The 16,338-nt window shown below is 46.0% G+C and overlaps 1 protein-coding gene and 1 pseudogene across 2 annotated transcripts; both read left to right on the top strand.

Moving 5' to 3' along the window:
* The first annotated feature begins 1,280 nt into the window (after positions 1-1,280).
* LOC133372984 (5S ribosomal RNA) lies at positions 1,281-1,398 on the top strand (annotated as a pseudogene).
* Positions 1,399-1,808: 410 nt separating this feature from the next.
* On the top strand, positions 1,809-15,373 carry RNF223 (ring finger protein 223). 2 transcript variants are annotated; one of them, XM_061600546.1, is made up of 3 exons: positions 1,809-2,165; positions 7,763-7,903; positions 14,222-15,373. In XM_061600546.1, exons 2-3 carry the CDS (start codon positions 7,852-7,854, stop codon positions 15,088-15,090), a joined length of 921 nt encoding a protein of 306 aa, XP_061456530.1. In that variant the 5' UTR covers positions 1,809-2,165; positions 7,763-7,851; the 3' UTR covers positions 15,091-15,373. The 2 variants fall into 2 exon arrangements, with proteins under 2 accessions (XP_061456530.1, XP_061456531.1); XM_061600547.1 differs by lacking the exon at positions 7,763-7,903.
* Positions 15,374-16,338: the final 965 nt, after the last annotated feature.

The following is a 16,338-nucleotide window of genomic DNA, read 5'->3' as shown; positions in this document are numbered from 1 at the left end:
ACGATGGAAAGGCCTTTCTCTGCCCAAGCCCCTGTTGAGCTGTTGCCAGTCAGTGTACACATGACTGAGCTAGACGGGCAAATAGTCTCACCAGATCTAAGGCAGCTTAGTGTGTTCCTAAGTCAGAACGGTGGCTACATAAAATGTGAAGAACATCATGGGCCAAGTTTTTGGTAACTGGAATGATGGAACCGTCTTCACCAAGATTTACCCACCAGAGGAATTAGTATTAAATCTAAATTTCTGCCATCACCGCTGTGACCCACATGCATCCCTGCATCTATTCTCCACTGTTCTCTAAGGGCCCAAAGTGTGAAGGATCCATAGCTCAGGCAGAGCATCTGCTTTGCACGCAGAAGGTCCCAAGTTCAATCCCCAGTGGCATCTCCAGGTAGGACTGGGAGAGACTCCCTGCCTGAATCCCTGGCGACCCACTGCCAGTCAGTGTAGACAGTATTGAGCTCAATATAAGGCAGTTTCCTAGGTTGCCTATGCTCCTAAAACCAAGGAGCGCAATATCTTAGGCCGCAATGCAGGGTTGCCAGCTTGGCAAGTGAAAGATCAGCACCGCCATTTGTTTCATCCACTGGGTGGACAGTTGTGTAGATGGCCCAAGGCCACCTGCCCCAAAATCCGTCCTTGTCTTGGATTGCCTAGATCTGCGGTGGGGAACCTACCTCTCTGTCTGGCCCTTGGGTCTCTCCCCAAACCACACCTCCTCTCCAGAGAAAGACTGTGGCTCAGTAGCAGAGCATCTGCCTTGCATGTAGAAGGCTCCAAGTTCAATCCCCAATGGTGTCTGCAGGAGGGACTCCCTGCCAGAAACTCTGGAGAGCCGCTGCCAATCAGTGTAAACAATACTGAGCTGAGTGGCCCAAAGGCCTGACTCAGTATTAAGTAGCTTGCTGTGGCCCATGCCCCTCACCAGCTCTGCCTTGCACTTTTGTGGGGGGAGGGGGTTTGGCCAGGCTGCAATGTGTCCCTGATCTCTCATAACACCTGGGTGAAGTACAGAGAGATGGTGACGCGCAGAAACTAGCCTACTGGGCAAAGGTGACATTTACGCTTTTTGCTCTGCCCACTTTTGCCTATAGCTCTGCCTCCCCATGACATGTGGCCCCTGCAAGGTTGCCCACAAAGGAATGCAGCCTTGAGCTGAAAAAAAGTTACCCATGCCTGCCTTAAATGGTTCGACTGGTATACTTTCAGGAATCTTTTATCTAATTTATATAAACCACTTAGAAGTTTTGGTAGATTAAGTGGTATGTAAATATTGCTAAGCCTATATCATACTACCCTGAACACGCTCAATCTTGTGTGATCTCGGAAGCTAAGCAGGGTCAGGCCTGGTTAGTACTTGGATGGGAGACCGCCTGGGAACGCCGGGTGCCGCAGGCGTAGAGGAAGACGATGAGAAACCACCTCTGAATGAAGACCTCTTACCATGAAATCCCTATGAATATATCCAAAAAAGATTCATAGGGTCGCCATAAGTCGTAATCGACTGGAAGGCATAGAACAACAAATATTGCTAAAATAAATAGATGTAAAATTCTTTTTTTTTAGAGTGGGTGTTAAGTTGTGCGTGTGAAGCTGCCCTTACTCTGGGCCTGGGGAAAATTGCACTGAAGGCCCATCAGCCTAGCTAAGCTGCTTGAAACGCAAACATGAAAGTATTTCCTTCATTAGATCTCCAAAAAGGACTTAAACATCCACAAAATGGGCAGGGCTCTCAAGAACTTTGCTTCCTTTTTTTCCAGAAGCTGCCCAAGCCGGTTCTGTTTGTCAACACGGGAAGCCACGCCCTCCTGTGTAAAGCCAGCCAATGGCAACGGAAGCCTTGCATGACAATGGTGAGAGACAGGTATTGCAGAAGAAACCATCCTGCCACACCAGAAGGTATAAAAGACACCTGAGTAATTGCCCCCTTGCCAGTGATGTAGACGGTGTCATTTGGGGAGACACCAGGACAAGCTGATCGCGACTGATCTGGGAGGCTTATCGCCAGGGAAAGATCCCAGCAAGGAAAGTTCAGGCCATAAAAAAGGAGCAGGAGGCCACTTCAAAACCAAATCAAAAGAGAAGTTATATCCAGCTGATCTCCAGGATAGAAAGAGGCGCTGAAACATGTTTTTCTGTTGCTAAGGTTTAACAGCCCCTGACAGGTAAGTTCGTATTTGTTTTCCCCTCAACTTACTTTTGAGTCAGCGAAAACAAAATGTTTTTTCCAAGTTCCCTTCAGAATATTTAGGACCAGAGTAAGGGTGGGGAAGAAATAGTTCCCCTTCTCCTGCCAATTTATGGGGCCCAATCCACTGGATAGCTGGCTTTGGACTGAGCAGAGCTGATGAAAAACTTGATAGTTGATATCTTGGCTCTGCCACAGAGTTGTTGAGACAGCCTTGTGCGTGTCACTGTTTTTCAGCCTGCATTGGATTGTAGCCAACTGACTCCTACTCAGAGTAGACCTATTGAAATTAATGGACCTAATTTAGCCATATTCCCATGGGCCTACCCTGAGAATGGCCAGCAATGAATACAACCTAATAGTTATTATCAAATAATAACCTCACAAAATAGTTGTGAAGTTGTGCAAGAAAGAGCCTCAGATGAAAAAAAAAACATATTCTACAGCGGCTACAGATGATTGAACAGGAGGCAAAGAGGATGAACTTCAGAAATGAATGGGACAAAATGAGATTTATTTATTATTTTTGTAACAGTGGAAACTTTACTGAGGCAACTGGATGCCTTTAGGTGTAAGGGCATGAATGGAAATTCCGGCATGATTTTGAGAAGTAGATAAGATTAAAACCCACTCCTGAGAGAGGCTTAGAAGAATGTAATTGAGTTTGCCCTCAGGGCAAAAGAGGCAGCAATCCAAAAGATACCTTGGAGGGTTATGTTTTCGATGACTCCGCCTCCTGATGGTTTTGAGACTAACATCCTGCCTCGTGGTCATCAGAAGCAAAGGAGGATGTTGACGCAGGGCAGAGACAGGTCCTTTCGGTGGTAAATGTGCCTGTCAGACTGAGGCATGCAAACAGCCACCTGCCTAGGAGTAGGGATGAAACTGACACACCAGGAATGAAATTGACAGATCAGGTGCAGGATAGGTGACAAAGTGGCAGGAATGTTTTCCTATTTCCTAGGCCTGTTGCGCAGCGAAAAGTTTGCTGTTTTTTTCCCTTTTTGACAAAGACCACCTTCCACCCATCTGCTTTTTAATATAGATTTAAACATTCAAACAAACCCTATCCTCAGAGCACAGCCATTGCCACAATAGAGATGTTTTGTTGAGAATGTCAGGTCCTGCTTGCAGTCTTCCCATTGGGGCTTCTGGCTGGTCACAGTGAGAACAGGAGGATGGACTAGATGGGCTGCTGGCCTGATCCAGCAGCCAGGCTCTTATGCTCTTATCCACTGTACTCTCCTTGGCTGGTTTTAAAAGGGGATGAGACGAATTTAGGGAGGCTAACGATGGCTACCAGCCACGATGGCTATGCCTCTCCTACTGCTGCCAGAAGCAGCATGTCTCTAAATACCAGTTGCTGGGAATCACAAGCGGGGAGAGCGCTGTTGCGCCCAGGTCCTGCTTGTGGGCTTCCTGTTGGGGCATCTGGTTGGCCTCCGTGAGAACAGGATGCTGGACTAGATGGGCCCCTGGCCTGATCCATCTGCAGGGCTCTTCTGATAAGAGAAGGGACTGTTTCTCCATTGGGATGAATATCTGGGAGGCTGAGTTGGCTCCCTGTTCCGTCCTGAAGTCCAAACTGTGTGGGCACAGGAGAATGCTTCCCCAGACATCGTGGCGGCATATGATATGACTGGCAGGTGGGAGCCCCCGCCCACCTGTCAAAATGGCTTGCAGGGGTTGTGGAAAGTACGGATCTGGCCTGCCAGCTTGGAAAATGCCCCCGCCCCAGCAGCAGGCACTTGAGCTATATGTGTGGGGGAGACTTTCGCAGTTCATTACGGGTTCAAGGGTGCTCATGCTCATGCTTGGCAGTGTCCCCATGAAAATGCCACCCCCCCAACTTTATCCGCTTGTGCCATTTCCACGGCTGTTGTTTTCCTCAGACATATGGGGTATTCCATGGAAATGGTAAACCTGGATTCTTATCAGTATTATCTGCATTATTCTTATTCCATTGATATCCCACCTTTCCACCAAGGAGCTCGTGGCGGCATATGTGGATCCCTCCCTCTCCATGCTACCGTCACAGCAATCCTGTGAGGTAGGTTAGCGGAGAGTTGGTGACTGGCCCAAGGTCACCCCAGAGAGCTTCATGCCCAAGGGAGGATTTGAACTCTGGTTTGCCAGGTCCTCGTCCAACACTCTAAATGGGAAAATAATACGGGGCAGCATTTTGATGAGGAGGATGTCCTGTGGATACTGTGGAAATTTTGCATGCACAAGAAGCACTGGATCCACCATAAGCTGCTGTCAGGAAGTGCCCTGGGTCTCCCCACTCCCAGTCTGACATGCTAACCACTACACCCACCCATATGGGGAGTCCCCTGTCGCCTCTCTGTGCAATCCACTGCTCTGACTTTGCCTCCTTCTGATCATCCTCATCTGGGGCACAGGGGATTCTCTTGCATCCTTCTTTATCGAGCATGACATCTAGCCAATTTGACTGCAAAGTTGCAGACCAGCTGCTTGCCATCACAGGAGGCTCCCTGCTGAATCTCTGTATGAGTCACCCAACTAAGCATGCTCCAAAGCATTGACTCATGCAGACACATGCAGGATGAGCTTCTCTAAGAGAGAGAGTGATTCTTACATGTTACACATCCTTAAAAAATGTGTAACAGAGCCTATTTACTTACTTCATTTGTATCCCACCTTTTCTCCAAGGAGCTCAAAGTGGTGCACGTAGTTCTCCACCTCATTTAGTCCCCACAACAGTCCTGTGAGGTACGTTAGGCTGAGAGGTGGTGACTAGCCCAAGGTCCCCCCAGTAAGATTTGTGGCTGAGTGGGGATTTGAACCCTGGTCTCCCAGCTCCTAGTCCGACACTCCGACCTCTACACCACACTTACCAGTGTGGTGTAGTAGTTAAACTGTCAAAATAGGAACAGGTAAAAAACCCAGGTTCAAATCCCCACACGGCTACAAAATTCATTGGGCTGGCATCCTTCAGCCAGTAACACTTTCTTGATCTAACCTACCTCAGAGGATTGCTGGCATGCTAAAATGGGAAGTGCTCTCTCCAACATTTGGTAAGTGGAGGTGCAGAGCCCAGCTGGATCAGGGCAAAGGAGCACTTGTTTGTGTGTGAAAAGCAATGAATGATATCCGCAACACCATTTATTAATTGTTTTATTTAATAAAATATTAATAATAATAATTGATCAAACATAAGAAGATCCTTACTGGATCGGGCCAAGGGCCTATCTAGTCCAGTCTCCTGTTCTCACAGTAGCCAACCAGATGGCTCCAGGACACCGAAAGGCGTGCAACATGCTCCCCCGTTAGCAGCTGCCCTTAAGCAACAGCCGAGTTATTTAATGCAGGCTTGAATTGTGTGTGCAATATTCAGTGCTGCAACTTTTAAAAAATAAACAAAAGCCTGCCATGCAGCTGACCCGCAACATCGTCTTTCAGGAAGTGACATGTGACTGAAGCACATGAGCAGGCAGAAGCGAGTGGGTGCAGATTAATTAATCTAGAGCCCCAATGAAGCACTCAGTCAGAGCAGAGGCACGTTTTGCCTGCATCTCATGGGGGCTGAGTCAGCCCTTCTGGCTGAATTTGAATCCTCCAGCTCAGCCTAGCCTCAGAAACGGGTTCGACTAGTTCAGTGAGTAGACAGACGTGAATGCCCCTTGCTTCAGGCTCTGAGCATCCCGCCTGATTGTGACAAACCTGTCTCATTAGACACACAGCTGAATGTTTTAAAACCGCATCCCAGTTTTCCAAATGTCTCGAGAGGATTGGTTGCTCAGCTGGCCCAAGACGTTTACTGGCTTTCACAGAACAGGCAGGTAGAGTAGGTGTGAGGAACCTGTGGCCCTCCTGAAGTTGCTGAATGACAACTCTCGTCAGCCCCAGCCCGCATGGCCAATGTCCAGGGATGATGGGAATTGTCGTTCAGTACACTTAGTGTCAAAGTAGGCTTCTAATTCAAATTCTGAACAAATATTGGTGACGTAGCAATAGCAGAACCTTAAGGAGACCGATTAAAAATCTCAGCACTATAAAAAGGGTGTTCTGGCACAGGTTTGAGCGAACACAAAATTTAATACCCAATTTAAAAGCAGATCACATTTCAGCCTTTGAGGATTTTCATATGCTTCCCCCCCCAAAAAAAATATTATGGGTTGTAGTCAAGTTAATGAATCTAAGTTAGTCATTTCTTTTTACTTCAGTGGGTCTATTCTGAGTAGGACCAGCATAGGATACCCCACTTTTGAAGATGTCTGGCTGATTACTATTAAGACTTAATGCCTTTGTGGTAACTTGTGGTAACTAGACGGCTACTATTTAGCAAACAAACAGCCAAAAAGTGTCATGGCAGCTTAAAGACCTAATAATTTTATTATGGCATAAACATCTGTTGCCTAGCTCTACTTCATCAAATGCGTGAAGTGCAATCCTCAGTTGGAGGGCACATGTATCAGTTGGAAGCCAGTGTAGTGTTAGGGGTTAAGAGTGTCGGACTGGGACCTGGGAGACCCGGGTTCAAATGCCCACTTAACCATGAAACTCCCTTCGTGGGCCAGTCACTGCGCCTCAGCCTAGCCTACCTCACAGGGTTATTTACACATTTTACTCAGAAGTAAGCCCCACAGAGCTCATAGGGACTTACTCCCAAGTAAGCATGTACGAAGCAGTGCTGCGTAAGATTGAATTAGAATTGTTGCAAGGGTTTGCTTGTAATTAAGTCCTCCTCTCCATTCATTTCTGGCCTCCTAAGAAGTGAAATTGAAATAAGTCAGGAGAGGACTTTTGCTATTGTAGCCCCCATGCTATAGAACATAGAACCGAGGAAGCTTGCGTCATAAAGAAGTCAGATCTTTGGTCCATCTAGCTTAGTACTGTCGACACTGACTGGCAGCGGCTCTCCACAGTTTCTCCTACCTGGAGATGCCGGGGATTGAACCTGGGACCTTCTGCCTGCTAGTCAGGCGCTCTGCCCCTGAGCCCTGGCTTCCTTTTAGAAGCACCTGCCATGACAACTTTATCACAGCAGGATTCTAGGAAATAGGTTGTCGTCAGAGGGTGCTTTCTTATCATTTTATTGGAATAGAAAAGTGTGTGAGTGAGAGAAGCTGGTAAGGTGGATGCAATTGATGATGTTGCCTAGGCAAACTCCAGACCTATCAAGATTTCATTTGGCTATAAGCAGAGGACAAGGCAGGGCTGGTCTGAACTAGGATTAGGCACCCAAGCAAACAGTTCCCATTGAGATAAGAGTAGCTTTTCTCCAAGGGTGGTGCCCACGGCCACTGTTTTGAACTACAGCTCCCAGCAGCCCCAGCTGGTGCAGAGACAGACAAGTCTACAACCAGCTGTTATTTCAGAAATGGAGAAACCAGGCCAAAACTCCAAACCCTATTGGCTCCTTCTGGTCACAGATCCCTCTTGAGCTGGTTAACTGCAGCACAGCAGGGTCCAGAACAGTAGTTGATCCTGCTGCAAGGATCTCCACCAAACGGCCTTCCTGAACATCTAAATAGCTGAATAGTTCAGAGCTGTGTTTACTCCCTGCTGCCACCAGCTCCAGCACTGAAAGAACTTGTCTGTCTGTCTTAGGCTCTTGTACGGCTGCCGCTGCTGCCACCACCACCACCACCACCGAGCAGGCGCGATAGCCTACCCTAGAGAGATCCCTTGTGGATTTTATGGAGACGGCAACACTCCTCTCTTCTCAGTTTAGGAGAAGCACCGGCTGGGGTATGTTTTTATGCTTTTAGTATCTGTGGCTCTGCCACCGGTGGCTGGTGCATGCTGGGAATGGTGGGGTGGAAGGCAGGGAGACCAGCAGTAGTTGGCGCCAGAGCCAATGACAGGCAGAGCGACCCCCTCACTGGCTGTAAATTAGGAGGCAGGAAGGTGGGGCATGGCCCCAATAAGCCCAAATAGACCAGCCTCCTCTGGGCTGTCCTCTTCTTGCTCCTGCTTAAGAGTGGAGGAATGGAAGGGGTGGGAGGTGGTGGCAGCCTAAGGTGGTTAAGTTAAAAACAAAATAGTTAACGGATGCAAGAGCCTTGCTGGACCAGCCAAAAAGATTCCTCTTGCCTGAGTAGTCCGATTCAAACAGAGGTCAGCTGGATGTTTCTGACCACATGCAGGGTGTGTGTATGCGCGCACTGGGGATGGAAAGATTTGCCAATTTCAGTTCTCTCAGTTCCTCATTTTTCCAATTTTAATTCGGTTCTTCCCATTTCTGCAGAAATCTGTGACTTTAAAAAAATTCCTCATGAAAGTTCTGCATTTTGCTGCAAATCTCTCCCAATAAACATTTTTGTAGGCAGTTTTGACCAATGTACACATTTATTTCAAGCCATTTCTCCTCATCTAATGCATTTTGGCCCTTTTAGTTTCACTCATATTAATCTTGATGCACACCTTCTCCTAACAGATGCATTCCTGTAAACAAATGTTTGGTTGGTGAACTGCATCACAAAAGTCAAATAAGTGCAACTTGCGAAGGACGGCTGTTTTGGTTCTCATGTTATTTTGGAAAGTGTGAATATAAGAGATTAGGCTTTAAATGCTAACTGAATCTAATGTCTTGCCCATCTCTAGTGCACGCATCCCAGCACCTGGTATTCAGAGGTAGATGTGTGTGCATCCTTTAGGATGCACACCTTAACGTGGTGAGGGGGTTTGAGAGTGTTGAAGAAACTAGAGCAATGCCATCAGGAGTCTCGACCAAGAGGCTAGGCTCCTAGCAGGGGCACCCATGGCGGAATGGTCAAAGCTGAAACACCAGACTAAGATGCATCCAAACTCAGAGGAAGACAATGGTAAACCACCTCTGAATATCTCTTACCACGAAAACCCTATGAACAGAGTATCCAAAATGTGACACGAGATAGTGCTGGAAGATGAGACCCCCAGGTCAGAAGGCACTCACCGAGCTACTGGGGAAGAACAAAGGACAAGTACGAGTAGCGCTGTGACTAATGACGCAGCTGGGTCAAAGCCAAAAGGAAGCCCAGAGGCTGATGCGCACAGATGCGGAAGGAGAGTCCGGAGTTGTACGACGCAGACAATAGGAACATGGAATGTGAGAAGCATGAACCAGGGAAAGTTAGAAATTGTCAAGCAAGAAATGGAGCGTATCAACATTACAATCCTTGGCGTGAGTGAATTAAAATGGACGGGAATGGGACATTTTCAATCAGGCAACTACAAAATATTTTATGCAGGAAATGAGAAATTAAGAAGAAACGGGGTTGCTTTAATAGTGAGAAGTGATGTAGCAAAAGCAATTAGGAGCTACAACACAAGGTCTGAGCGAGTTATATCAATGAGATTAAACGGGAAACCAATTAACATAACCATCATCCAAGTCTACGCTCCAACATCAAACGCAGAAGAAGAAGAATTGGAGGGATTTTACGCAGAAGTACAGGAGGAAATTGATCACACACCAAAACAAGATGTGCTGATAATCATGGGAGACTGGAATGCAAAAGTAGGGAACAGAGAAGAACTAGGAATTGTGGGGAAATGGGGCCTAGGAGACAGAAATGAAGCAGGAGGAAGACTTATTGAATTCTGTGAAGCCAATTATTTGTTTCTTGCAAACACATTTTTTGAGCAACCAAAAAGACGACTGTACACGTGGACATCACCAGATGGTCCATATAGGAATCAAACTGATTATATAATTGGAAACAGAAGATGGAGAAGTTCAATACTTTCTGCAAAAACAAGACCAGGAGCAGACTGCGGTACAGATCATGAACTGATTGTATCGAAAGTCAGAGTAAAGCTAAAGAAGAACACCAAACCACTCATAATGCCAAAATACAATTTACATAACCCAGAAGAATATAAAGATCAAATAGGGAACAGGTTTGAGGCTTTAAACTTAGTTGACAGATGACCAGAAGAACTATGGACTGAAGTGAGGGACATTATCAGGGGAGAATGCAAAAAGACAATACCTCTTGTTAAAAAGAGAGAAAGACCTCAATGGATGACTGAAGAAACTCTTAAAATGGTTAAAGAGAGAAGGAAAGCAAAAGCAAAAGGCGACAGAAACACAGTCAGAACCCTAAATGTAACAATACAGCGACTAGTACGTAGGGACAAAGAGAACTATTACAATAGTTATTGTATAGAAATAGAAAAGGACAACAAAATGGGAAGAACAAGAGCCCTATTCCAAAAGTTTAGAGAAATGAAAAGGAAATGTAAACCACGAGTAGGGGTGTTGAATAATCCACAGGGGAACACACTGACTGACCAAGATGAAATAAAAGGAAGATGGAAGCAATACACTGAAGAACTCTATAAAAGAGATGACAGGATGACAGATTCATTCACGGAGGAACCATATGATGAAGAACCAGAAATTTTAGAATGTGAGGTGAAAGCTGCTCTTAAAATTCTTGGAAGAAACAAATCACCAGGAATAGACAGCATACCAATAGAGTTGCTACAAGCTACTGAGACTGAATCTGTCCAAATTTTGACAAAAATTTGTCAAGAAATATGGAAAACTAAACAATGGCCCACAGACTGGAAGCGTTCAATATATATCCCACTTCGAAAGAAAGGGGATCCCAGAGAATGCAGTAATTACCGAACTATTGCCTTAATATCCCATGCAAGTAAAGTAATGCTCAAGATTCTACAACAAAGGCTCTTACCATATATGGAGTGGGAAATGCCAGACGTCCAAGCTGGATTTAGAAAGGGAAGAGGCACCAGAGATCGTATCGCAAACACACGTTGGATAATGGAACGGAGCAAGGAATTTCAGAAGAAAATCACCCTGTGCTTTATAGACTACAGGAAAGCCTTTGACTGTGTAGATCATGAAAAACTATGGAATGCTTTAAAAGAAATGGGGGTGCCACAGCATCTGATTGTCCTGATGCACAACCTATACTCTGCACAAGAGGCTACTGTAAGGACAGAATATGGAGAAACTGATTGGTTCCCCATCGGAAAGGGTGTGAGACAGGGGTGTATTTTATCACCCTATTTGTTTAATCTGTATGCAGAACATACCATACGGAAAGCGGGACTGGACCAAGATGAAGGTGGTGTGAAAACTGGAGGGAGAAACATCAATAATTTAAGATATGCAGACGATACCATACTCTTAGCAGAAACCAGTAATGATTTGAAGCGAATGCTGATGAAAGTTAAAGAGGAAAGCACAAAAGCAGGACTACAGCTGAACATCAAGAAGACTAAAGTAATGACAACAGAAGATTTGTGTAACTTTACAGTTGACCATGAGGACATTGAACTTGTCAAGGATTATCAATACCTTGGCACAGTCATTAACCAAAATGGAGACAATAGTCAAGAAATCAGAAGAAGGCTAGGACTGGGGAGGGCAGCTATGAGAGAACTAGAAAAGGTCCTCAAATGCAAAGATGGATCACTGAACACCAAAGTCAGGATCATTCAGACCGTGGTATTCCCGATCTCTATGTATGGATGTGAAAGTTGGATAAGAAAAAAATCAACTCATTTGAAATGTGGTCCTGGAGGAGAACTTTGCGCATACCATGGACTGCGAAAAAGACAAATAATTGGGTGTTAGAACAAATTAAACCAGAACTGTCACTAGAAGCTAAAAGGATGAAACTGAGGTTATCCTACTTTGGACACATCATGAGAAGACAGGATTCACTAGAAAAGACAATCATGCTGGGAAAAACAGCAGGGAGTAGAAAAAGAGGAAGACCACACAAGAGATGGATGGATTCCATAAAGGAAGCCACAGACCTGAACTTACAAGATCTGAACAGGGTGGTTCATGACAGATGCTATTGGAGGTCGCTGATTCATAGGGTCACCATAAGTCGTAATTGACTTGAAGGCACATAACAACAACAACAAGATGTGTGTGAATATACATACATACATACACTGCATTGGTCTGTAGCTAGTCTTGGCTGTTGATAGATACCATGTTCCATGAAACTGTGTAAGCCTTTTGAATAGAGAGGAAAAAATCATTCCTTTAAGTTAGCAGTCACAGCCGCTCCTTCCCAAGTTCTCACTGAGTTGTCTGAAAACAGAAGAAGGGCCCTAATAACTAGACATTTCTAACACATTGAAGTTTAAAGTCATTTCCATTCTGGACACTGAAAAAGTGTGCAGTTGCCTCAGTGGTGTTTTTCATTTTACGTTGACCTGAAAACTGAGTCAACTCCAGCAACAGGCAAAGTATACAGATTGTATCAAATCCAGAAGTCAGTGCCAGAGACTGTTATAGTAGGCGATGGACTAACTTCCCAAAAGGGTGTTGAATTTTGTGAACAGTTACCTTCAACTCTTTGTACAGGCACCTAAAATATTGTAATAATTACTGTCTAGGCTGCTGAGTTTGTATTGGGCTGTTCACGGTGTAAGTGTGTGGTTCTCCTAAGCATTTTCATACTTCAGCAAGCCTTGGCTTTTCCGAGCGTATTAATACCTTCTGCAGCTCTTCAGATATGGCTAGACCAGAGGTTCCCAAACTGTGGTCCAAACTTAGTGGTCTGCAAGCTTCTTTCAGGTGGTCTGTGGCAAATCCACATTTAACATTCATATTGGGTTTTTTTATTGCTTCTTTTTTTTCTTATATTGTATACAGCATGCAAATTGTAATGCAAGAAAATACATTATAAGAAACGAAAATGCAACTAAACATCATACAGAACTTTGCACAGCGCATTACAATTGCTGCAATAGGTGGAAAAATCACTGTCATCTCCCAAAGCCACCAGCCATTTTCAAATGGTGCATTGTGGGAAAAGAGTTTGGGGACCACTGTGGCAGACCGCAGCTCCCATCTTCCCTGACCCTTGGTCTTTAGGACGGATGAGAGCAGGGGTCCAACTACACCTGGAAGGCTACAAGCGACGGGGAGGGCTGTGGGACTCCAGTTGCTGTTGGACATCAATTCCCATCAGCTCCATGCTGGCCTTTGAACTTTGAGATATGTAATTTCTATGACCCACCCTATTCTCCTGGTTTTAATGTATTTTTATATTGTAGTGTAACCCACCCTCAGGCCTTAAGGTGAAGGGCAGAGAAGAAATCCAATAAATAATCACTAAGAACAATCAATAATAGGCACATAGGAAGCTGCCTTCGTCCAAGTCACATGGTCCATTTAGCTCAGTATTTTTGAGACTGACTGATAGCGGCTGTCCAGGGCTGCACACAGGCATCTCTCCCCAGGCCTATCTGGAGATGACAGAGGGATATGGCCACATTCACACCATACATTTATTCCACTTTAAACAGTCATGGTTTCCAGGGAAGGGTAGTTTGATAAGGATGCTGAGAGTTGTTAGGAAACCTCCCTTCCCCTCACAGAGCTGGGAAAGAGACGTGACCATTAAAACCACTCTGGAAACTGTGGCTCTGTAAGGGGAAGAGAGGTCTCAGAACATTTTAAAGTTGCTTTGTTTTAATATGTTTTAAAGTGTTCTGTTTCTAAGATCTGTTGGAGTGCTTTTAGTGTTTTTGTTTGCTGCCCTGGGCTCCTACTGGGAACACGGGTGGGATACAAATGAAGTGAAACAAACAAAGATAAGATAAAATAAAAACAAAAAACAGTAACTCTCAGCACCCCCCCAGGATTCTTTCAGGGAAGCCATGACTATTTAAAGTGGAATAATAGTGGAGTGAATGTAGGGGGTGAATGTGGCCTATTATTACATTTATCACCTGCCCTTCACCAGTAGGCCCCAGGGCAGGTCACAACAATATAAAATACATTATTAAAAACAGTTGACAACAAATTACATTCACAGCTAGAGAGGGTCCTAAACGAAAGAGCATCTCAAGCATCAAAAGCCACGAGAGCAGAGCTGCAGTCGAACCTTCTGCAAGCAAAGAAGTTGCTCTGGCACTGACCCACAGCTGTTCTAATCATAAATACATAAATGGGAAGAAGCAGGTTGTGTGTAGGGGTAATGGGAGTTGGGAATCCAGGAACAGCTGGAGGGCAGAGGTATACATACCTACCCACCCATTTTGCTCTTCTGGCCACCCCAGTTCATTCTGCTTACTTTCTCTTCACAGATTCCGTCATGGCCTGCTTCTCCCAAATCTGGCACACTGAGGTGCCGGACTCCCCTCCTGCAAGTCCTATCAGCCCCGTCCCGGCTGCCCCCCATGAGATCCCCATCCCTCTCAGCCCCATCGTGATCACCTCCCCATCATCAGAAGGCAGGCCCAGGGTGTGCTCCCCTGTGTGCTCCCCTGTGTGTTCCCCTGTGTGTTCCCCTGTGGACGGCAAGACAAGGCTTGGTTCCCCCACCTCCCCCAGGCCCGGGTCCCCCATTGAGTGCTCCATCTGCTTCAACACTTACGACAACCTCTTCAAGACCCCCAAGGTCCTCCCCTGCCAGCACACCTTCTGCTTGGAGTGCCTGGCCCGCCTGACTGCCACCCTCCCCCCCAACCGGGCTGAGGATCAGCTCCCATGCCCGTTCTGCAGGCAGCTCACGGACATCCCACTGGAAGGGCCGCCGGGTCTCCAGACAAGCAAGGAGCTCTTGTCCACCTTGCCTCCCGAGTTCCAGCGAGAGAAGGTAATCTGGATGGAAGGCACGAAGCTCTGCTGCAGGCAGTATTCTGACCCAGAACGGGCCGACGCCTGCATCAGCATCGATGTTGCCCCGAGCAAACCGGAAATCCCCGAGACGCCCACTGAAGGCTTCATGGGAAGACTCTCCCGGTGCGCCATGTGCGATGACTGGAAACGCATCGTCCTGCTGTCAGCACTGATCATCATTCTCTTCTGTATCATCCTGTGGCCCGTTCAATGCGCCCTGAAGACGGGCAGCCTTCGCTGTTTCCCCAGGACTTTCACGATGACCAAGCCGCACTTTGTGCCTGATCCAACCACTCCAGCTCCGACAGTGGACGCCACTGACCTCATAGAGTGATCCCAGACTATCTCCGCCGTGGGGATCCACAAAGACCTGTTACCCGGAACAATTCTCCCCCAACCCCCCAAAGGAGCTGGAAGCTGAGGACTAACAATATATTTAAAGATTTATGCAATGCTGCCCCCTCGGCTTGTTACATGGGAACGGACCATAAGAAAAGTTTTTTCCCCCAGAGGCTGACTCCCATCAACAGCTTATGCGTAGTTTTATCCTGGAGATGGAGGGGAGAAGGAAAAGGACGTATTTAATTTTATATGTGTTATTAAACATTTCAATTTTACATAGATGGAGATGGGTGGTATTATAGCGCTGTGTGCTGGGTTTTTGTTGGCCTTATGCATTTGTTGTCGGGAGGGGGTAACGGACTATGCCTAACTGGAAAAGGAAGAGGTACAGGATGGCTTTTAAAAAGGCTACCAACAGCTACTAGCCACGATGGCTATGTTCTGCCTCCACTGTCGGAGGCAGGATGTCTCTGAGTCCCAGCTGAGTACTAGCAGATCATTAAGAGTTGGAGGGGTGGGGGCTTGTAGCGCATCTAATCCAAGCTCCTGTCCAATGCAGGAAATATGGACCTAGAGCATTCCAGCTAGATGTTTTTTGAAGTGCCTTCTTGCTCTGCAAAATGCCTATCATATTGCTCTACTTGAACCACCCAGACATTGTATGACGTCCCCGCAAAACCTTTGCCCTTCACAGGCTCTAGTTAGGATTTTCTGAAGGACGCAAGTTTGAAAACCCACCATTTGAGGAGGCAATTCCCCACACACACACACATACACACACCTGTTGTTCTTAAGACATCTTAAGATGTCTGTCTTAAGACATCAACCAACAATTCCCTATCCTTTAAGCTGGCAGCCGGTACTTCTCCCTATCTAAACGCACAAAATTTTTAAAAAAATAAAAATTACACCTGCAAGGTATTAGATGCCTCTGAAGTGCTCATCAGGGCTATTTGCCAATACGTCCTCCTAACCTTTTTGAAACACAGTCACACACAATGTCTTGCAAATGCCGTGACATTTGCACCCTTTAAGCATTTGCTTACAGCTTTCAAGATAGCCCCCTACTGGTAACGTTCAAGGTTTAATTTGGAAGTTTCTCAGCTCGAGAACACTTTGGTAAAAGAGATGACTGCTAAGATTCCACTTGGCATTTGCACTAAAACACTTCACCATCTTCACCATCGTCCTCGATCACAACAATGCATTTTGCCTCTCACTTCTGTGAAGTGTTAACATT

Source organism: Rhineura floridana, chromosome 18, assembly GCF_030035675.1.
Source record: "Rhineura floridana isolate rRhiFlo1 chromosome 18, rRhiFlo1.hap2, whole genome shotgun sequence".
Lineage (NCBI taxonomy): Eukaryota > Metazoa > Chordata > Lepidosauria > Squamata > Rhineuridae > Rhineura > Rhineura floridana.
This window is presented reverse-complemented; position numbering and strand designations above follow the sequence as displayed.

What these genes read in the sequence shown, in the direction of transcription:
- RNF223 (XM_061600546.1), top strand. Translation starts at nt 7,852, where the DNA reads ATGGAGACGGCAACACTCCTCTCTTCTCAGTTTAGGAGAAGCACCGGC. An exon ending in TAGGAGAAGCACCGGCTGGG is followed by an intron (nt 7,904 to 14,221) that starts GTATGTTTTTAT and finishes TTCTCTTCACAG; the next exon opens with ATTCCGTCATGGCCTGCTTC.